The 21,441-nt window shown below is 38.6% G+C and overlaps 1 protein-coding gene across 8 annotated transcripts in view; it reads left to right on the top strand.

Annotated features, from left to right (window-relative positions):
• SH3KBP1 (SH3 domain containing kinase binding protein 1) overlaps positions 1-21,441 on the top strand; it is a 231,365-nt gene that overhangs the window by 75,397 nt on the left and 134,527 nt on the right. For all 8 annotated transcript variants that reach the window (XM_057419651.1, XM_057419655.1, XM_057419649.1 and 5 more), the window contains one exon: positions 14,907-15,030. In XM_057419651.1, the coding sequence (XP_057275634.1) occupies positions 14,907-15,030 (124 nt within the window). The remainder of the gene's footprint in view (positions 1-14,906; positions 15,031-21,441) is intronic.

Here is a 21,441-nt window from a genome sequence, read left to right as displayed (position 1 = left end):
TTAGCAGATTGACTAGTAATTACCAAACATGTTTGATCATACCAGTTACTTCCCTCCCTTCTTCATCAGCACTTCAGCTGTTCAGTGGGCTCATGTGACTCTTGTCACTGTTCACGCCCTGTTCAGTACTCCAGAAAAAATGAAGTCAAAAGCAAACAAACTCTTTCCTCATGCCCTGTAGTCTTTGCCAAGTGAAATTTAGTGGTTGCATAGATGGTAGATAATGAAATCTGTGTTGAAAATGCCTAGGTCTGAAACTACCTGTAAATACTTACAAATTCAATGAAGCGGTCACCAACTGTGCAAAATTCACATGGTGGAGGGCCAGAAGAGATATGAAAAGTGGCCAGAAGCAAAATGTAGGATCAGCCAATTCTGTTTAAAGGTCTGAATGCTAGATGGAGATATTGTTATAGGCATGTATCAGTTTCATCTCCTTAAATGGGTACTGGCTATAGCATGCCTGACTTTGTTTTTATCACTAGCAGGTCTGTTCTACTGGGATACTGCCTGCCTCTCAGATCTTTACAATTTACCACAGCTTACAGGGTAGTGAATGTCATCTTTGCACCCAAGCACATTACATGTATGTTTCATGTTACAGTGCAGACACATCCAAACCAGTTTGCGTAGCACCAGCTTATGATTGCCTGTCCACCTCCACAGTTCTGTGTGGGATTTCCTTTCAGCTGTGGAAGCTTCTTACCAGGCCCTTCGATCTGGTGGTTACTGCTTGCTTGCTCTGCATTCATATTCCACTTTCTTTTGTAGAACATCCTTAATAGGCCTTGTAAAGTTATATATTGGAATTAAAAGGGATCACTTCTCCTTTTATGCTTTCAGTGTAGTATGATATGCATTTATCCCTGTTTCCTTTTCAGAGATCTCTGTACCAAGTCCACCACTCCTGTGAATTCTGGGAAGTGTCCAGCATAGGCCTTGTCTAGAGTGGTTAATGACTTTTCTGAAGTAGTCTGTTAGTTGATTTACAGTATCACAGTATCACAGTATGCTAGAGATTGGAAGGGACCTCAAAAGATCATCTAGTCCAATCCCCCTGCCGGAGCAGGAACACCTAGATAATGTTACACAGGAATGTGTCCAGGCGGGTTTTGAATGTCTCCAGGGAAGGAGACTCCACAACCTTCCTGGGCAGCCTGTTCCAGTGTTCCGTCACCCTCACTGAGAAGAAGTTTCTTCTCAAGTTTAAGTGGAACCTCTTGTGTTCCAGTTTGTACCCATTACCCCTTGTCCTATCATTGTTTGCCACTGAGTAGAGCCTGGCTCCATCCTCGTGACACTCCCCCTTTATATATTTATATACACTAATAAGGTCACCTCTCAGACTCCTCCAAACTTGTGGAGAAGATTTGTGCTTATAAGTAAGCTGTTAACAAAGTAGAGCACACCTGTTTTTTGGGGGGGATTATTTTAACTACGGTTGTGCTGGGTCTCCTAGGTAACCGTTATATTTTTCAATATTCCCCCATTTAGCCTGGATCACAGAGGGAGAAGAACAGTGCATTTGCTGTGTGAGAAGTGCGGACAGGTTTTGGGTCTTGTTTTTCCTGAGGAATGGGATTTTTAGGTACATCTCATTCACTACACATTTCTTAAACCACAACATGTTAAGTTTCTTTTACTGATGATGACCTTTTAGGGCCCTCTTCCATAAATAAATGAGATTTTCCTTTTCCTTATAGTTTCCCATATAGGAACAATTGGATGAATACCACTCAGGTATGAGTGATACACTGAATGTGACTTGTAATTTGAAGTGGCTATTGCAGCACTTGTGGCGTAAATATTTGCTTCTTCCTACTTTTTTTTTTTAAATAATGAGACAAGTTTTAATAGACTATCAAAATTAAGTTTGTTTTGCACTTCCTTCAGGTGCTTGAAAGTACAATAAATTCTAATACAAGTTTGTAGGATCTGCCAGTTCTTTCCAGATACAGTTAGAAGAGGGGAACAGTAAGGAAGGTGGTTTTATGACGTGTAGCAGTTACATCTTAAAATGCCAGTGATTCTGTATTTTCATTAATCTTTATGTACTGTGATTGGGTGATTTTTGCTATTGCTTGTCAACAGCCAGCCACTTCATTCCTCATCAATTATTATGATGTAACATAAGACTCAAGTGTTATGAGGTTTTGTGTTATTTCCAAGGGGCAGAGGAAGTTATCCTCACTTCAAATGCCTAAAAATTTTACTATATGATGATGCCTGTTAAAATCAGTAGGACTACCTCTGTGTATAGCGTACTTCTTCACCTGGAGTAAACATGTCAAGAACGGCTCCCAATGAAGGAAAAAAAAGAAAAGGAACCATGTGGTTTCTGCTCTGAGGTATCAAAGTTAATATTGTAACGGTAAATAAACCACCCTACACCTGAACTTGAAGATACTTTCAGTAAAGAAGTCTGGGATAAATTGCATCTGGGATATTCTGTAATTTCTAGAAGCTGTCAGTATCTAGGAGGAGGAGTGTTGTTTCTTGCCTTTTCAATAAGGAACACAATTTGGGGACAGGATGGATAGAGAACCCTCTTGTGAATTGCCTGGAAAAAAAAAACAACAAACCTACTCAGCTTTGTCTGCAAGTTCTTGATTTCAGCCTTTGTCACAAGTGAAAAGATACTCCCTTCTGCTAAATGAGATTCCTCCCTGTTTTTTTCAAGAGATGTTTGTATTTATATTCATTATCCAGTGATTTTTCTGATGGCTTATTTTTTCTGATTTGTGTTCTGCATACACACACATTTATCTTCAAACTTTCCTTTCCCCTCAGCATAACTATATAATTAGTACTTTCCTTTTGCCTCTCACTTATTTACAAAGCTGGAGTTTCAATAGCAGTGAGCCCCATGCATACTGGTACCGCGTGTCATGTTGGGGAAATACCATAAAATGGCTGCCTCTGCTTGGAAGGAGACTTATCCAAAAAAAGGTCATCCTTTCTCATGCAACTCATCCTATCTTTCTTATCTATAAACAGGAGTCCCGCTGAGTGTGCTAGGCAGATACACATCAGTTTTTATCATGTGGGCTTGACTATAGTATGTCCTCTACATTTTCTTTTTTTTTTTTTTTCCTTTAATACAAGCCAGTGAGTCTGTGTGGCTCTGATATCCATGAAAGTTTATGTAAAGTTTCTTGCTGGCTGAATAAACACTAGGTTGGGAAACTGCAAATGTAGTTTCAGTATGTGTAACTTCAAAGGTAACATGCCAATCTCTTTTGCAAACATTGAGTAATTATGGGATTGAGTAATTTGAGGTGGGGATCGTGGTCACCAAATCTTCTCCTATCTAAGATGCTAGGCTTCACCTCTCCTGCAAACTCTCTCAAGCAGTTGTAGCACTCATCACACCTTTTTTAGTCTTGAGCAACAACACTCTTTGCTGTTCTGAATCAGTGTTGAGCATCGTTGTTTGCATTCTTGCTGTCTCTTTTCTCCTGGATAAGACCAAAGTGACGAAGGTTGTTCTGCTTGAATAGATAGACCCACCCATCTCCTTTTGCCTGCTTGTTCCTTTTTCACAGCTGTAAAAGAGCAGACAGAAAATACGAAGGGCCTAGAGGTTCTACTGTGAAAAACTTTGTCCACAGACTTCCACACTACTGAAACAGTGGCCTGAAGTATAGAGGACAGCCACTGCTTTACTCTTATGTCAGCCAGGGAGTTTTTGAGACCCCCTTGTTTAAGGTTGGGGTCAATTTTCCCAGCTCTTAAGACTTTATGAATAGGGCTATCTTTTCTAAATATCAAGTCTTTATGATTAAGTCTAATGCCTCCAAAGAAACATGTGACCTACTTTTCATAAAGGGATATTCATGCATGATTCTGGGACAACTTTTAATGGTATTTTTAAAATTCTTGCTCTGAATCTTTTCAGTTTCTTAATTTTTTTTATTATCCCCCCCCCCCCCCCCCAAATGACGTCTTCAACCTTGGGAGCAAACTTTTGCATACCAGGCATACTGGAAGGAGAACCACCCCTGCAGATGAGCGTACCAGAGCATGCTAGAACTCAGGCTGTACTAGACAAAAGGGAACTCAGAAGGTGTATGGCCCCATTCCAGACTTCCATGAGTTAACCTGTACATGCTGTAATGTTTACTGGAAGCAAGTTCAGATTAAGAAGAAAAATAATTAAATAACAAATTTTGCTTGACAACTGCAAAGGTTGTAAGACTTGAGGAATGTGGCTGTCAGAAGTGCTGAGGAACTGCCTCTGCCATCAGTTCCCTCTTGAAATTGTTGATGCTTAGCACCAGGAAAAACTGGAATCATAATACATTTTCTTGTGAAGCTGTGGCAGGTGGATGCCAGCAATATTTATGAAGAGATCACTAGCCCTAAACTGTTAGACTGCAGAAGGATGAGTGTTAAATTCTAATCTCTGATTTACAAGTCTGGCAGCACTTCCTATTCACATGGTATGTGATTTGAATAATGATGTGTCTCCTCCTGATCTCATTAAGCCTGATTTAATCCAGGATCTTAGTTCATTAATGCCTGCTAGCTTTCATACAACTGGTTACACAAACAAGCAAAACCCTAAAAATCCTGTAAAACTGTAACCATCTTTCCAGGTAAATATTTTCATGAGCCCTTTTTTGTTCCTGAAAAAGTATTAGCTTGTTTGGGAGGATTTTTTTAAAATACTGATGCATTTTCAGGAATCTTAATATTAATTTTACATGCAGTGAAATTACACAACACTTGCCCTGCCTGCACTGGTTCAGTGGACTTCTCTGCATAACCTTTCTAACTATATGCTGCAGAGGACTGAGTAATTGGGTTGATACAATAGAGTAGCATATATTTGAAGACAGGCCTATCAAAGAACAACAGGAATTTCTGTCATTTGCCCAAACTTTTTTACAGCACAGTTCTTCATTCTGTAATGTAGAATTATGTGATTAAAGACTTCTTATAGGAATTGTTATAATTTTCCCCAATTTGCTAATTGAGAAGAAAAATGTCTGTTTGGACAATCACCAAGGTTTTTGTAGGTGTGGTTGAAATAAAAATTTTGAAATTCTGTGCAGCTCTGTTTTCTGTAGTTTGTATGTTTTATGTAGCACAGTGACTTTCGGCTCCTTGTTCCGTTTCTTTTTTCCTGTATAGCATCTGATTTAGAGAAGATAACTTGTTTAATAAAAGAATTCTTCCATATGATTTTAAACAGAGAATGCAAAGCACTGGATGATTCAGTTAATGTTTTCATTAGAAAATCCTGCTGTTAAGGATCATCTGGTGTGTGATAGGATTTGTCTCTGCCTGAACCTGTGTCATAGAGATAGTTTATCTTGTTATCTAGCACATTACAATTTGTGATAATGTCTCCCATTGCTTTTTTTTCTAAGAATGTGTGTTTTCTCTTTCTGTGTTGCTCATCTACTTCAAATTGTATTGTGAGAAGATGCAAACCTGAAAATTCATGGATTCAAGTAGTTTCTTGTATATCTTATCTACTTTTCTTTACATGGTAATATGCACAAGGCTTTTTATATTGACAGCAGAAAAAATTCTGCTACATGAAATATCCATTTATTGCCTTAAAAATTACCTCTAAAAATGTAGTCTATTACATTGGGCTTTTTTAATATGGCCAGGTGCCTGTGGAGGAAAACTCTGGCATATCCCACTCAATGTTTAAAGAAATGAGGAATGGTACTGCACTTTCAAGTAAAGCAATAATGCTTCTACTAGTTGGATGGAAATAGAGCCTTTGTGAGAAGAAACTTCATTCTATTAAAAAATTAAATAGTTTAAATAGTTTCACTCTGCTGGATCTGGACGGAGGGGAAGCTGGCAGAGAAGCAGCTTTTGTGCCTCCCTGCAGCACCTTGCCACAGTACTTGCAGATGCAGGGAGGAGCATATATGTGTTTCTAAGCACCCACACAGACGTGTACACATGCGTTGAGACTGCTGGGCAACTAAAACCTATACGAATTGTATTGTACTGTTGTCAAGGACAGGTGAAAGGCAGGAGATCCAGCTTATGAAAGCCTGGGTGGCCGTCCACTGCATGAAGGCTATGGAGGTGAGAGAGGAGGAGGGCAGCAGTTAAAGATGCTACTTGCCAGTCATCTTTCCCATGGCCATCCCTGCCTAATGCCCTGAACCCTGCTATTTACATACATTGTTAAATATGTAAGGCAGAACAAATTCTCAGCCCCAGATTAAAACTGGGAAGGAGTGTGTGCTGCAGGGGTTCACTGGCAGGTGATAGCAGACAATTCGATGGCAGAATAGAATAAAGAGGTCACTTCCAGTTCACCTGCAGGTTACAAAATCTGCTGCAGCCATACAGTGTGATTCTCTGTAAGGTTTCAGAAATGCAGAGCCGCAATTTGTAGACTTCGGTTTCCAGAGTCTCTAGGTCACCATCTCGCAAGTACTTTGTGCATGGTGGGGGTGAGGCTCTGTGTGCCTGTTCTGGTGTCAAGGGGACAAATTCTATTTTCCTTACCTCTTGAATAAATTTATAACATGCTTCTGTTTCTGTACTTCTCACCTACATGGGAAAACTGCATATAAAGATCCACAAATTTACTTGCTGTCTTTCAAAGGCTTCCTTGAAAGTGTCTTGTCACAGCACTTACAAAATGCTGATAAGTGCTTATGTACCTGGCCCATGCTTATCACTGCTGCTTCTTCATGCTTCCTGACATCTGCTGTTTCTGTTAATCAGTTGTACTTTTTTTTACACCTAGATTGTAACATCTCAGAGAGAGGTACTGTTATTTTTCTTCTACCACCACGGTGTGGGATCTGTATGTAGGTGCTGTTAGAGTACTTGTTAAGTGATCGGGAGCAGAGAGCATCAGGCCTGGACTACTCTTCCCTTCTCAGTATGCCAGTGTTGGGGTTAGTGTGAATAAGTGGCTGGGAACAGCATCTAGCACCCAGCCTGGCATCTTTTTCCTATTTGCCTTTTTTTATTGCTCTAATTATAATTTTCAGCCTTGGTCCATTAGGTTCATTAAGATGTAATGAGTTGCTTGTCCTCGTGGCAGCGAAGCTAATCACTGCTGTAGCCAAGCACATCTCAAAACCACAATGAGCAGAGAGTGTATTCTTTTTTTCCTCCTTTCTCTGTGACAATTGGTGTTATATACGTGGTACACATTTTGTAAAACGTGCTTCCCATTTTTCTCACTGTTGTATTGCTTGCTGTTTCTCATAGTCTCTCTTTTTTCTTTACCTTTTCTTTTATTATTTTATTTTTGGTAATTTTTTAAAAAACCGAAATGGTATAGTTAAATATGTCTCCTTGACTGAAGAATGAAGTTTGATTGCTAAGGATGCAGAACAAGGAGGTTTTCTTGATCTGAATAGATGCAGGAAACACGCTCATTTTCATATAAAAACAGAGCTGAAAGATTCCATAGACTTAACAAATCTGAGTTATGTTAATTTTGTTGTAATCCATGCACTCGGCCTTCTAAGAGCACACAGCTTTCGCCATATGCAAGAATGCGTATCCTACCAGAAGATCTTTTATTATCAGAAGTATATAGAAAAGGTACAAGATAAAACAAAGCTGTATCAAAAAAAGGAAGAATGTGAAGATTCTTTAAAAGAGGAGCTTCAGTTTACTGTAGCATACTGGGTGTTGGTGTGTAGGAGAGGAACAAAGGTATTCAGGTGTGGCAGTGTGGCTTCATAGCATGGGCATCTCAGGCTGGCGTACACAAGGAATGCTTAGACGTGGATATCACAGAGTAGTTGCCAGCAGTTTAAACAGGAGCTGGTTCACTGTGACTCTAGTGGCACAGTATTTTTGCAGTTAATGTAGAATACACTGGATGTAGGTGTTAATTTTCTTTCGGAGCAACTGTTGTTTTGTCATTTCATAGTAATTTTGTTTGTTGCAAATTGTTTGCAATAAATCTAAACTACTGCATTTTCATATGGATATTTTCATGTGACCCACTATATTGCCCCAAATATTTGAGGTGTTGCCTCCATGTTAAATTAAGTTTATAATAAAATCAGTAATAAAAATAGTATTTAAATGCTGCAAGAACAATGAACAGGACAGATAGGCTGTAGAAGCCTTTTTTTATGGCTGTGTAATGAGTTTATGATTGTACAGGCTAAGTTGAGATGCATATGATAAATAGCTGAGCAGCATCCCGGCAGGAAGCTTTACAGTGTTTTGTAAGGCCTTCCATATGAGATGCAAAGGCAGCACTGTGGCTTACCTGAGCAGCCATGCAAGCAGCACTTCTCACTATCTGGATGGCATTCAAGAGTTTATTTGCAGTGGGAGAGAGCAAAACAGAAGATTGCATCTGGTTTTTGTAACACAACAAGAAAGAAAAGGCACATTGGAGCCTTCATCCTTAACATGGTTTCTTCTGCATACTCCTGCTGTTACTGCTGGAATAGATATGCTGTTCAGCATGTAAAACTTGGTGAAAAAATAGTGCTTTTCTCTATCAAGCTTTAAATCAGATAGAAGTCACGTGAGCTACAGGAACACATATTTTGAAGGCTAGAGACAGAAACCAAAGAACTCTTTGGGAGAGGCTTAGGAGGCTCTGGTTTAAAAACAACCCTAGAACTAGATAGTACTAGCACAAACCAGGAGGTAACCCTATTTTTTTTTTCTTTTTCAGCGGTTAGGTCACATGCCTGACAGGCAGCTGGGAACACGTTTCCTATAAACTTGGGATAATCAAGGCAGTAAAAGAGGAGAGAGGATGTATAATCTTGCAGTTGTAAAATAAGAGCTTAACTTTGTCATGAGCTCCGATGATGTGTGCAGTAGCAGTATGGGATCCATCTAGCTGTTAGAACTGAGGGATCACTTTTCACTTCTGGGGAAGCACACTCTCCAGGCTGTCCTTCCCGCTCTACTTGGTGACAGCCAGTGATTGTCTCTTGTGACCAGCTCATGGAGAGCTCTCACTCTTGATCATGGTGCTTGAAGGTCTTACATTCTGCCTCCATGTCTTGGAGCTGGTATTGCCCTAGAAAGGAGAAGCCAAGGACTAGTGAATCTCAAACGTTGCAGAAGTCAGGAAAATAAAAGCTAGGTGGTTTCCCTATTGTCTCTGAAACATTTCCCTTTTTATGGAATTTAAGGCTAGTGCTATGAAGGCGTACTGGATTTTAGTGTTGCCACCATCTTTCTGGTCGAAAATAATTTTCACACTGATGGTAGTTCAGTTGCTGGAAGGTTTGTTCCAACCTCACTGCCAGGTACATTGTTTATTTTACAGCAGAACTACAAGAGTCTTAACAGTATGAGAGTTGCATTTATATCTAAGCATACTTATAATTATTCAATAACTCTTAACTAGTTTGAGTGAAAATGTCACAGGAAATGACTCAGGAGGACTAAATATTGCATTGAGGCACCCTGCAGCAGAGTTACATTTTGAGGTTTTAATATAAATGGGTAATTGAATTCATATATTGTTTGGAGTTGCAGACATTTGCAGGAAAGCATGGTGGTAGCTGTCTCTTGAAAGGTAAAGTATATTTTTGAGAAAAGAGATTAAAGGAAAAGTATTCTGCGTTTCAGAGTGGTCAAAGCGCTCCTTATGTAGTTCACTGTCATCTTTGGATAGTTTGCATGTGTTGCAGTGTTGGCTCACCCAGGCTCCCTCCCACCCCCGGCTCCATATGATTCTGCATTCTTTTTCCTGCTTCCGTATTAAGCTTCAAGCAATGTACAGGGTATAGAATTTTTAATAGTGAAAACCTCATTATTTCTTAGCTTTTAACTGTTTTTCCCTTTGCACATGGAGGCCATAGATAAATCACCTTGTACTCTGACAGAGATTTTTTCTCATGATTTTTCATGGCTCCCAACAACTATGAAGAGTGAAGTGTTGGCTGGAACATTTCATACGTGCAGCAACACAGAATAGTATTTAATTGCATTTATAGTCATAGAAGGGGTTGCAGCAATTTCCTCAGATGTTTTCAGCTGAGTTTCCTGGAAAGGTCAGAACTGCTAGAGTAAAAAAATCTTGATGCTTTGCCGTAGTGAAAATGGCAGAAGTTCTTTTACTTTCCTTTAGACTTGGTAACAGATACTAACTGTAACTTTTTTGGCTGGCCTAATTCAAACATTTGCTATAAATCAAAGGAAGCTTCTTGATAGATGAGCAGAAGCTTCAGCATGTAGTCTGATAGAATAGACTTTTTCTTTGAAAGGTAATAAATGATGAAATTCTGCAAACAAAGCTAGGTCTTGCAAGCAACAGTAGGAAAATGGCAGATGGGCTGAAGACTTTTCTCTTTGGTAACCATTAACCACTCTTCTTAATCTCTTTCCAGCTTGACAAGGCACGTGTCATGTCAACAAGTAACAGGTTTTGACTAAAAAAATGAAAGATGATGAATTTCTAGATTTTATAGGTTGAAATAGCCATTTAATAGGGCATAGGTACACTTGAATATGTCATATTTTGCTATGCAATGGAGTTTCATTGCACTATATAACTTGTTAGTTAATATTTTGTCACATTGTAAAGCTCACAAGCATACAGAAAATACCTTATAATTTTGTGGCTCATATTGGTGTAGGATTGGATTAGAGAAGATCCAAGTAAAACCAACTGAAGTATTGTTTAGGATTTTGTGTTTCTTTGGAGAAACGTTATTTCAAAATTTGCTAAAAGAAAGTGATCTTTTCATGGTGATTTGGCAGTTGACATCTATGCAGTATGGTTAAAGCCTCATTAAAAAAACAGTATTTTTTTTAGATTATAAAAGAGTATACAAAGCGTAAGGGCCTTCTGAGTACTCTAAAATGTGTTTGCACCCTATAATGTCTTTCAAATCATAATATTTCATCAAATCAGGCTTAAAGCCTGATGTAAAAATCGGGATTTTTAAAGTTCACAGTGGCTTTTCAGAATTTCTCAGATGGAGGATGCCTCTTCCCAATAAATACTGCTTATACTACTGGAATCACTCTGAAACACACATACCCATGAGGTGGAAGCTGTCTTAATGTTTGTGGTGTCAAAAGGGCCTGGTTTAGATTTAGTGGTTGAAACGTGAGGTTATTTATTTAAGGGCTGGGATCCTGAGGTTCTGGAAAGGGCTCTCAAGGTCATCGGGTCTGGACCAATTTAGCATTACCACAGAGATTCCTAGTGAAAGTGCTCACACTGTCATTGTGTGGAGACTCAGCGTGCTGTAGATGTCCTGCAGTACCTGTCCAGTCCCCCTTGTCCTACTCAGGGATAGATTGGTCTACAGTGAGTGGCGGTTGTAGCTAATCAGGGTGTGAATGTGTTTGCTGTAGTCAAAATATGACCAGAAACCAGTGCAAGAATCCTACGAGAATCCTAATCAGGAGACATACTGAAGTCCTTGCTAGGCAGGCAGCTAATTGCAGGTTGATCCCCCCCCCCCGTAATAAAGTCTCTTACCTTTACTGTTTTTCCTCTCTTTGCATACACAAGCTCCTTCTTCAAGAAACAGCACTCCCTGAGCCCACAACTGGATTGTTAGTTTCTGTTCATACTCCTTTAACACTTAAATTCAGCTGTTCTTGAACTACTCATGGCAGATTGGGGATTTCCTGTCCTGAGTGAAAGTTTGCCTTCTTTCTTGTTTAGAAATTTTAAATTTCTTGTTTAGAAGTAATACCTGCATACTTCAACTTGAAACCAGAACCATAATGAATTTTATCGTATGCTGGCGAAAGTTCCCCAAAGCAATCTTTAGTGTACGTGGGTTTGGAAGGTTGGTTGCCAACTCTTTCCTCACGTGGTAGGCTTCTGCTCCATGCAAATCTAGAATGAGTGGGTTATGTTCAGAGATTTCTATAATTATAATTGGTGGAGCACCGGGCTTTTAAGGCAATTATAATTGTATTATTTACCAAATATGCAAGGTTGTGAAATTCAGTGTATTTTTTGTGGTGAAATAAAGTGAGCTGATTTGGTATTCCTTTGTGGCCAAAGTCATTTGTGCTTGTTTTCAGGAGCCAAACAAGGCTTCCTCAAAAAGCTGTCAAGAGCAGCAAAGACTCCAGTTATCATTCCTTTGGAGACTTGAGGGTACAGTGCTGCTTTCAGTTATAGCAGACAATTTTTTCTGCCACTTTTGAAGTTGGAAATAGGGCTTTAAAAATAAAAATTATTGTACTGCTGTTTCAGAATTGATGTGTTGAGGATTTCATTGCATTCTGACATAAAGAATGGAAAATAACACGGTAATGACACACAGGAAGCAAGTTCTGACAAGGTGGGGTCTTCTTTGGCTGTGGTCTTATGGTCCTGTTCACAAGAGTGCTATTTGACTCACAAATTCTTTTTCAATTTTAGATTTTTTTAATATACCATGAGTTTGTCACCTTGCCACAAAATAAATTTAAAGCTTCAATACAACAAGCTTTGAGAGGACTCATTGTGTATTTTAATTTTTAAGACTGAAAAAAAACTCATGGAATAATGTACTCATTAGTATGTATTAGTCCACTTTTTAGAAAGTAATATAGCATTTTCTTCTAAATGTGTGCAGTGTTCTTAAATTATCACATGGTTCACTTTTATACAAGAACTGTTTGCAGTATTTCTTCTAACAGCAGCATCTATTACATACATACATTCACCTTTTATACACTTATTCGTTCACATTTGTTATTTCAGTTATGATGGGTACTGTGATGAGTTGGATTTTAGATACTCTTTTACCTGTGTGATGGCACTAGATAGAAAATTAATTGTAACCTTGGTGGCCAGCAGTTCATAAAACTTTTATCTCCGCTAATGGAATGCTGATACACAGTAAATGACTTGTGCAGATACAAAAGACACTATTAATGTAGTGTGGCTAATAGTGCAGCTTTGACATATCAATTGGACTAGGGAAATTTATGGCATTCAGGTTTAAAGTGCATCTTTTAAGAGAGTGACTTGGAAATTCCAGTTTTGTTTGGTGCTGTTCTCAGGTAACCTCAGAAACTTCAAATAGAAATTCGCTTTCTGTGGTTTAGTGCTCATGTCTGATATGCTGGAAACATAACTAAGATGTACAGTACTACCTGTGTATGGTACGGTGCTGTGGGATGGCGGAGGTTGCTACTGCACTGGGATGTAGAAGAGGGCAGTGAATGTGTTAAAAGCGCGGAGGAGAGGTAGAGGTTTTTACAAGGGCAAGAGTCTGTCCAAAGCTATCGCCTGTCCCTGATGCCTGCTCAATTTAGACAATCTCATCAAATCTGCAGATGACGCCAAATCAGGGAAGCAGTTGACATACTTGAAGGCAGGGCAGCTGTTCAGAGGGATCCAGGCATGAACCTTATGAAAACCAGCAAGGGCAAATACCAGTTCTGTCCCTTGGAATGAGGAATTGCTGGCAGACACACCGACTGGGGCTTAATGGGTTTGGGAGCAGCTCTGCTGAAGAGAACTTGTGGGTCCTGGTGGGCAGCAAGGTAAACATAAGCTAGTTTTGTACTCTGGCATCAAACACGATCAACAGCAATCCTGGGCTGCATTAAATAGCCTGCAGATTAAGGGAAGTGATAACACTACCTAGCACCAATTAGGCCGCATCCAGAGTACAGCATCCCATTTTGTGGACAGGATATGGATTGTGTGTAAAAGAAATACATTGATAAATTGGAGCAGGTTCTGTGGCTGAGGGACCTGAAACACATGCTCTATGAGGAGATACTCAGGGAGGTGGGTTTGTTCAGCCTGGAGAAGAAATTATGTGGGGAGGAGAGCCTTCCAATACATACAAGGAGGTTATCAAGAAGACAGAGCCAGGCCCTTCACAGTGGTGCTTGGTGGGGAAGACAGGAGAGAGTAGATAGGACTTGAAAAGAACGTTTCAGGCTGGTTATAAGGAAATTTTTTGTCTCTAGGACAGTCAAGCAATGGAGCAGATTGTTCATAAGCTTATATGGTCTCTGCCTTCGAGGTTTTCAGGATCCAACTGTACAAACAGCTTTGAGCAACCTTCTCTGACCCCAGAGGTGGCCCTGCTTTGAGCTGGAGATTGGAGAACTGCTGAGCTCCCTCCCAGCTCAAGTGGCTCTGCAGCCTGACCTATGACAAAGCTTGGAGCCAAAACTGAACTTATTTTTCCCTTCTATTTTGATATATGGTTATATGCAAATGCTTTAGCCTCTTCAGTATGTCAGTTACCTGTCTGTAAAATGGAGGTAATGCCTACTTGTTTACATCAGTGGTGTTTCAAGATGCCAAAGAAATTGATCACCTTAAAAGGCAGTCAGCTGCAAAATGTGTTAGTGTTAGCAATGGTTCTGACAGCAGGCTCTCTATATGCTTCTGCCAATTATGGTAACATTTGTCATATTTTCCTGGTTAATATTTTTCTTCCTGCTGTGGTGGTTGTTTCTGTGGGCTTCTAGAAGGAGGGGAAGCAAACTTAGCTGCCTTTACATCAAGAATACTGTACTCAGTTCTGCCCTGTGTGTCGAATGTGCAGTTTAATGATGGTTAAACTGAGAAGCCTCTCTCCCCCCGAGCTTTAGTGATCTTTAGTAAAAGATTTGCAGAGCTGTCCTATAATTTTCAAGCATAAATAAGAAATTAACCTCTTTTTGAAAGAAAAAAAATAGTATCCATTGGAAGAGTTACTTAAAATTTCTTTCATTTTAGAATCATAGAATAGTTAGGGTTGGAAAGGACCTTAAGATCATCTAGTTCCAAGCCCCCTGCCATGGGCAGGGACACCTCACACTAAACCATGCCACCCAAGGCTGTCCAGCCTGGCCATTTTGTGGCATTTTAACTTATAAAGAGCCTTGGAGGTAGCATTAGAAGAGGCAGCAGTTTTAAGAAATCTTGGGAGCTTGAGATTTAGAATATTCTGTAATACCTTTTTTTAAACTGTTTCTTCTTTTTCTTCTCCCTCTCCACCTGCTTTTTTTTTTTTCTGCAGGAAATAAAGAAGGACATGAAGAAAGAAAATACTGCCAACAAACCACCAGAGAAGCCTATAAGTGAAATTTCCAATGGAAGCTCTTTACCACTGTCTGAGACAATTATTAGAACCAACAGAAAAGGTACAGTATATGGAAGCTTTAGTGCAGATCTGCAGACCTTTAAAAGAACAATATGTAAACCTTTCTTGTTTTCTAGAAATAAAGCTATATTCTATTTAACTGTAAAGGCATAGCAGGAATAGTAATAAAAATAAGTTCATTGTCCTTTTAAACTGGCATATGGCTGCATGTATTATGTCTACTATTTCCACATGAATTTGCACAGACACTCCTTTCTTCTTGAAGAAATCATTCCTAGATACATTTAATTAAGGAGGGCTGTATGAGGGGATTACTAAAGCTTTTTAAAGTAAGGAACTGGCAGCTTGCATCTGAGGAGGTTTCTGTACAGTGATGTCAGTCCACCTTCTTGTATTCATGTTCTATCTGGGACAGAGACTGGTTACTGACAGAGAAGTTTAAAAAAAAAAATAAATAAAATAAAAAATCCTGAAATCATAAAGCTTAATGCGTTAGTTTCCTGGGGAGTGTCTGTCACTGTCTTCTGTTTCAGACTGGAATGTGTGCTCTTCATATCTGGCTTGATTTCCAATGCAGATTCCTGTGTAGGGTTTTGAGTTACTGAAATGAGAGCCTCCAGATCTTCTGCCTCTTTCCCTAGCTCTCAGTCCTGCTCTCAGAAACATTAGAACAAAACAAAAAAAATGGCATTTTCTTTAGGTTATGTTTGTCCTCCCGCAAATCAATGGGAGTATAATAGGCTATGTGCTAGAGAGGGACTGTGTTTTTTCATGAAGAATTCATTGGACAGTTTCTCACTTGCTGCCTTTTACAGAATAATCTGTTGTCATTAATCATTGCTGTAATGTGATTTCAACTTTGGCATGTCTTCTATACTGTTAGGACTATGCATATGGAAATTTCATCTTCTGTGTTACCAGTGAATATTGCATTTGAGCTGCAGCTTGATCAGAGGTCTTAAACCTAAGATTTGGAACTGGAAGTAGAGAAGATTTAATAATTTCTGCAAAACGTATGCCTTCCTTTAAAAGGCAAGGGGGAGTAATCTCCGCCTCTTTTGCAAGGATTGATGTCCTTTGAAAGAAAAATTGGAAATAAATCTCAGAAAGCTTTGTCTTTTGACTTTGCAATGTCATCTTGAATCTGGAGATACGTCCAACATTTCTGCTTTGGGTCATAGGTTTTTCAAGCAACAGCAGAATTAAATTACCAAGAATTACTCTTATTTCATGGCTGCTATACAGAACCATATGAGTAGTTGGGAAATTATCTAGGGACCAAGTCTGTTCCATATTGCTTCAGCTGCTATTTGGAGAAGGCTAATAGCTGCAGCAGATGCAGAGATTTGGTTCAGTCACAAGGGGATAACACTTCTAATATACTTGGAGCACAGGCTTTCTCCTCTTTCCTCTGGCTCAGAAACTTTAAAGGTTTCAGGGGATAAAGAAGTTTTTTTTCTGTCTGTAGCTGGAGTATACAAAACTTCATATTTATTGAAGGGAGAGAAGCAAAGACTGATGGGAAGATCTGTAGCTTGAGGAACTGGGTTAGGTTTTGAAATAGCAAAATTTCTTATTAGTATGTTACTGCATTGTATGTCTTTGGTGGGGATTGAATATCTCATAGCTACCTCTATAAAGTGTCAGGGTTAGTAAATTTTTCATTTTGGCTGCTTCTCCGCAGCTGTTTCCATTGCTGCACAGCAAGCAGTTGCATCATGCCATACTTTAGCAGTGTAGCTGAGGATACGTAGAGCATAACAAGGCCAAGAGAGCTTTCCCTGTTTTCTTTTCTGGGGTCAGTTTGAGCATGGTGCCACAGTAGCCTTGCTTAAGTGAGAACAGCTAAGTGAGTAGTAACTGTTGTGTGCAGTAATAGTCTTCTAAGCTGTATGTTTCAACTCTCCTTCTGAAAAGTATTGCAATATTTTACTGAAGAGGGAGTACTAACTGCCACAGAGAGTATTTTCTTCAAGTGTTCTTGTGCCGCAATTTTTATTAAACCCTCCCTCAATCTCTTTACTGATCATAGAATGTGACCTGACCTGAAAGATGGTACTTTTTTTTTTTCCCCCCTCATTGTTAGGAAGTGAGAAGGAATGGGATGTATCTAAAGGTCTTTAGATTTTTATTTTTTTTTCTACCACTGTTCAGTATTAAAAATAGTAGCCAGTAGTATTTATTTGCTTGGGTAATGTAGTGTTGCTGCTTGGAACTTCAGAGCAGATTCAGTGACGTGGGATTGAAGCATTCTGTGCTGGTGCATTGTTTCTATCACTGAGATGATGACAAGTGTTTTTCTACTGCTGTGGTGTTATGTTGCATAGTTTTACTATTTAACTTGGTTGGCCTAATTTAAGTGACAGCATTTTAGCAGGCATTCACATTTTGAGCAGAAGAATCTTGGCCTCTTGGGCTTCTGGCTTGTAGGGAGTTTTTCCTTCAGGAATATTGACAAGTGTCCAGAAGTGGTATTCAAGGAAAATAGCTGCATTATTCGTAAGAAACATCTAAGTAGCTAAGAGGAAAAGAATGGATTTCTGAACAAAAAAGGTATTTAGGATCCAGCTTCATATTGTTTGTTCATGCTGATTATTTCTAAGTGCCATATTATAATAAAATCAGTGTAAATTGAAATGTCTTCTGTGAAAGCTTATTTCATCAAATAGGTAATGAATATTACTACTTTGGATTACAGGTGTAATGTAGGAACAATTTAAAGTTGGTGTAATGGCACAGGTAGTAGCCTACCTGGGTTAGTACTGCCATTACACAGTGAGGGTGGCAACTGATTGTGGTATTAATTGCTGTAGGTCCCCATCTGTGAATCATTCAGGTTTTTGTTAGAAAGACCAGGAGAAAATGGAAGGATTTGACTTCTGTCAGCTTTTCACTGGGGGCAGTAAAAATGGAACATTTCCAATCCTTGAATGTTTCTTACCGACCACAAATACTAGTGACCTAATGGAAATACATGGTAGAAGTGACTGCTGTGGTGGGCATAATTTAGGAAACTTTTACACTTGGCCTTGATGTATTTGTGAGAGTTAATATTTGTAGGTATTTCCTCTCTTTACAGGGTAGAAAGTATGATCTAGAAGTTAGGCTACACCTAAGAAATAATGGGTTTATTTTCTAGGTCTGCCACAAAGTTGCTGTGTAACTCCTGATAAATCACTTAAACTGTTGGCCAAATTACCACACTTTAATTTCCAAGATCAGGTATCTTAATATGTATTGATTTTTTAGAAAGGCAGAGGGATTTTTTAATTTTTTTTCTGGTTTATTGCTGTGGCATATCTAAATATCCAAATAACCCCCAGGTATTCCAGGTGTGTCTGCATCAGGCTGCTTATTGGCAAAACCTGGGTTTATACATGCCTCATAAAGATGCTGAGATCCATTATCGCATGGTAGCCATGGCAATTCATATCAAGGAAACTCAGCGTTTTATTATAGCATTCTAGTGAGTACATGCTTCCCTCCAAGAGGTTCAAAAAAGGACCATCTTCTTGAGTGTAGAGTTGGTTTTAAGGACATGTGAAGTCCTTATGTGTTCCCTGACAGTTCCCAGGGCTGTGCACCAATAGTCTAGGCTCTAATGGATGCTTGAGGTGCTGCGTTATCAGCCCCTGTCTAGGGAAAAAGGCTGTGGCACTGAACGACCTGTCTGAAGCTGTGTGAATGTCAGCTATGGTTGGCTTGTATAGCTATTGCCAGAATCAGGGAGGGATCATTCTTTTGCTTTTCCCTACAGTTGATATGCCAAGACAAATCTTTCAATGCGAGGTGTAGGTCTTTTAGTGTATCTTTTCACTGCTCCAGAATTTTTAGGTGTCATGTAGAACTATTGTTCTAAAACTTCTGACAGCTGACTTAAAAAAAAAAATGTAAAATTTCTTTTTTCTATTTACAATTGGCATTGTTGCACCCTAGTAGTAAAAGTTTGGGGAAGCTTTTTCTTCCCTGAGAACATTTTCAGGCTGTTTGGAAAAAAACAAAATTGTCGCTATTATTACTATTATCTAAGAAACGTTAGAAAATTAGTCGGGTCTTGGAACAGGAAGACACTGTAAGATATATATTTTTTTATTTTCATAAATGTTTTTCCAACATGGTGAAATTCCATTTTTTCCAAGTTAACTTCAAAATCTAAAACCAGATCGGAACTTGTGCAACTGTTCCATATCTGTCATAAATTCAATACAATCTTCGTACAGGTACAAAGAAATTGCATGCAAAGAGCTTAGCTGTTAAATGGCTATGGCTTATTTTAGGATATTTTTTCTCTGAATTTTGAGTATCCTTTTTTAAAATATCCTATTCATTGTGCTGTTTTATGTGTCGGGGAATAGGAGCCCACTTGCAAAGGCCAAATTGCAAAACTGGAGTTGACAGGCTGTATTTTCTAAGTAAGCTAACAACAATTGTTATACAAGTAAACATATTTGAGGAAAAGATATATTGCCTTGCCAGATGTATTTATTTTATATAAACTGTAAATGCAGTCTGCATTGGGGTTGTTCAGGCCAGCAAATCTGACAGCTCATTGTGTGTTACATGTTCTTAATCAGAGCCAAACACTGGAAGAAATTTTTTTTTCTAGTTGAGAATTCTTTATTTTACCTTTCACACTACATTTAAATAATGAAAAGAACTTGCATCCTACCCTAAAAGGGAAAGGTTTGTGAAAGTAGATTTAATGATATAATAGGTTTATGTTATGAATAATTAACAAGTCTAGTATATACAAACCTGAGATTTAAGTTTATTTTTGTAAATTAGAGAAATAGTAAAAGCATTTTACAGGAAATGTGGTGCATTGTTGAGTAGCTTTATGATGATCTGGATACGAAAAGACGCCCTATTTATTATTGGGATGAGCAATGGCGACTCAGTGTATGAGTTGTGTCAACTCTGAGCTTTATATTAAGTGATGTATGTAAGCTATGATTCTGGTCACATTTTTCAACAGAAAGGCAAACCTCAAAATTTCCTTCATAAAATCTTTTATTATAAACCTAGTGCAAATAACTGCTTTTGTCATGTGCTAGTCATGTTTGATGAGGTGGCTGACCCTCAGTACGCTCAGCTTTGTTTTTTCTTTCAAACACAGGAAGTTTGGAGGCATTGATCTGTCTTTGGGTTGGATTATCTTTCTGCTTTTAATACATTTGGGCCATCTCCACAGACAGGCTTTGGTATTGCAAATGCTGCCAACTTCAGAGAAATTATAGCTAGCATGAAAAAAAATCATTTTTAAGATCAGCTAATTGGTGTATAATCAGTATACAGTTTACACAAATATGCACAAGAATATACTTCTCAGCCTATTAAGGTTAAAATGTGCTTACAACATACGACACAAACCCAAAATGAGACATAAAGAATTAATGGCACAGGAAACTTGAATTCAGCAAAATATTTATTCTTTGAGTTTAAACACCAGATCTTCATATGCATAAGTAGTGTCTCAGATACATTTTCTTTAAAAGTACTGTTTCTTGAAAATAAATGCTTGGATGATTTTTACCCTCAGGTAAGCTACACTGCACTGAAAGGCACTGCGTTCAGTTCAGAGAGGCAGGAAAAGGCACTTGTTTGTGCTGTACGTGTGGATGGCAGCCAGAAAGAAACTTGTGTATGTGTGTGTGATTTCTAGTGGTTTAATAATTTTTTTCTGGAGGCAGGCAAGAAGGACTTTATCCCATGCTAAAGGAAAGATCTCTGCTTGTTAAAGTTCCCTCTTGATTATTCAAAACTGTATTTAATGCATGCAGTGGAGGATACATGGAAAAATTATACTCTAGCATTTTAGTTTCGTGATTCTTCTGATAAAAATAATTCTCAGGAATGTGATGAGGGGACACTTAAGGTGCATGCAGTATAGCTGATTAGAGAGCTGAAGAGTAAGATATGTTCACAACAGGGGTAATTCTCTAATCTGTGAACATCCTTCTTTGCGTCATGTGACCATGCTTTTGGTTTCAGTATCCTCATATAAATACAGTTATACAGTAAGGGAAATTACAAAACAGTGCATTTTAAAATTATTGCATTACCTGTCTGATGCCATAAAATGAGTTTAGTTCTTTGGGTTTTTTTCTTGTAGCTGTAACTATAGTGTGAAATCTGCCTAAAATAGGCTTATTCTGTAGAACAGGAATACAGGGATAGGTGGTACCATTGTTCTAAATTTAAGATTAGTCTGTTGACCATTGACATGACTACTTTTTTTTTTTTTTTTTTCCTCTGGAAGAAAGATTTTAATGCCGTCTTCTTGGCAACAGTGGAATGGGGGCTCATTCTTCTCAAAGCAGATCTTTTTTGTAAGTCCTAGCTAAATAATGAATAAATAAGATATTTTAACTCTCAACTTTTTTCTATGTTATGGTCATTTGCTGCCCTGTTTTCAGTTAAGGTTTCATTATCTATCCAGATTCCAGTCGCT

Source organism: Pezoporus wallicus, unplaced genomic scaffold (genome assembly GCF_028554395.1).
Source record: "Pezoporus wallicus isolate ANWC-B61680 ecotype Strahan unplaced genomic scaffold, APGP_CSIRO_Pwel_v1 contig_5767, whole genome shotgun sequence".
NCBI lineage: Eukaryota > Metazoa > Chordata > Aves > Psittaciformes > Psittacidae > Pezoporus > Pezoporus wallicus.
The sequence above is the reverse complement of the archived record's forward strand: the minus strand, read 5'-3'. Positions and strand labels throughout refer to the sequence as shown.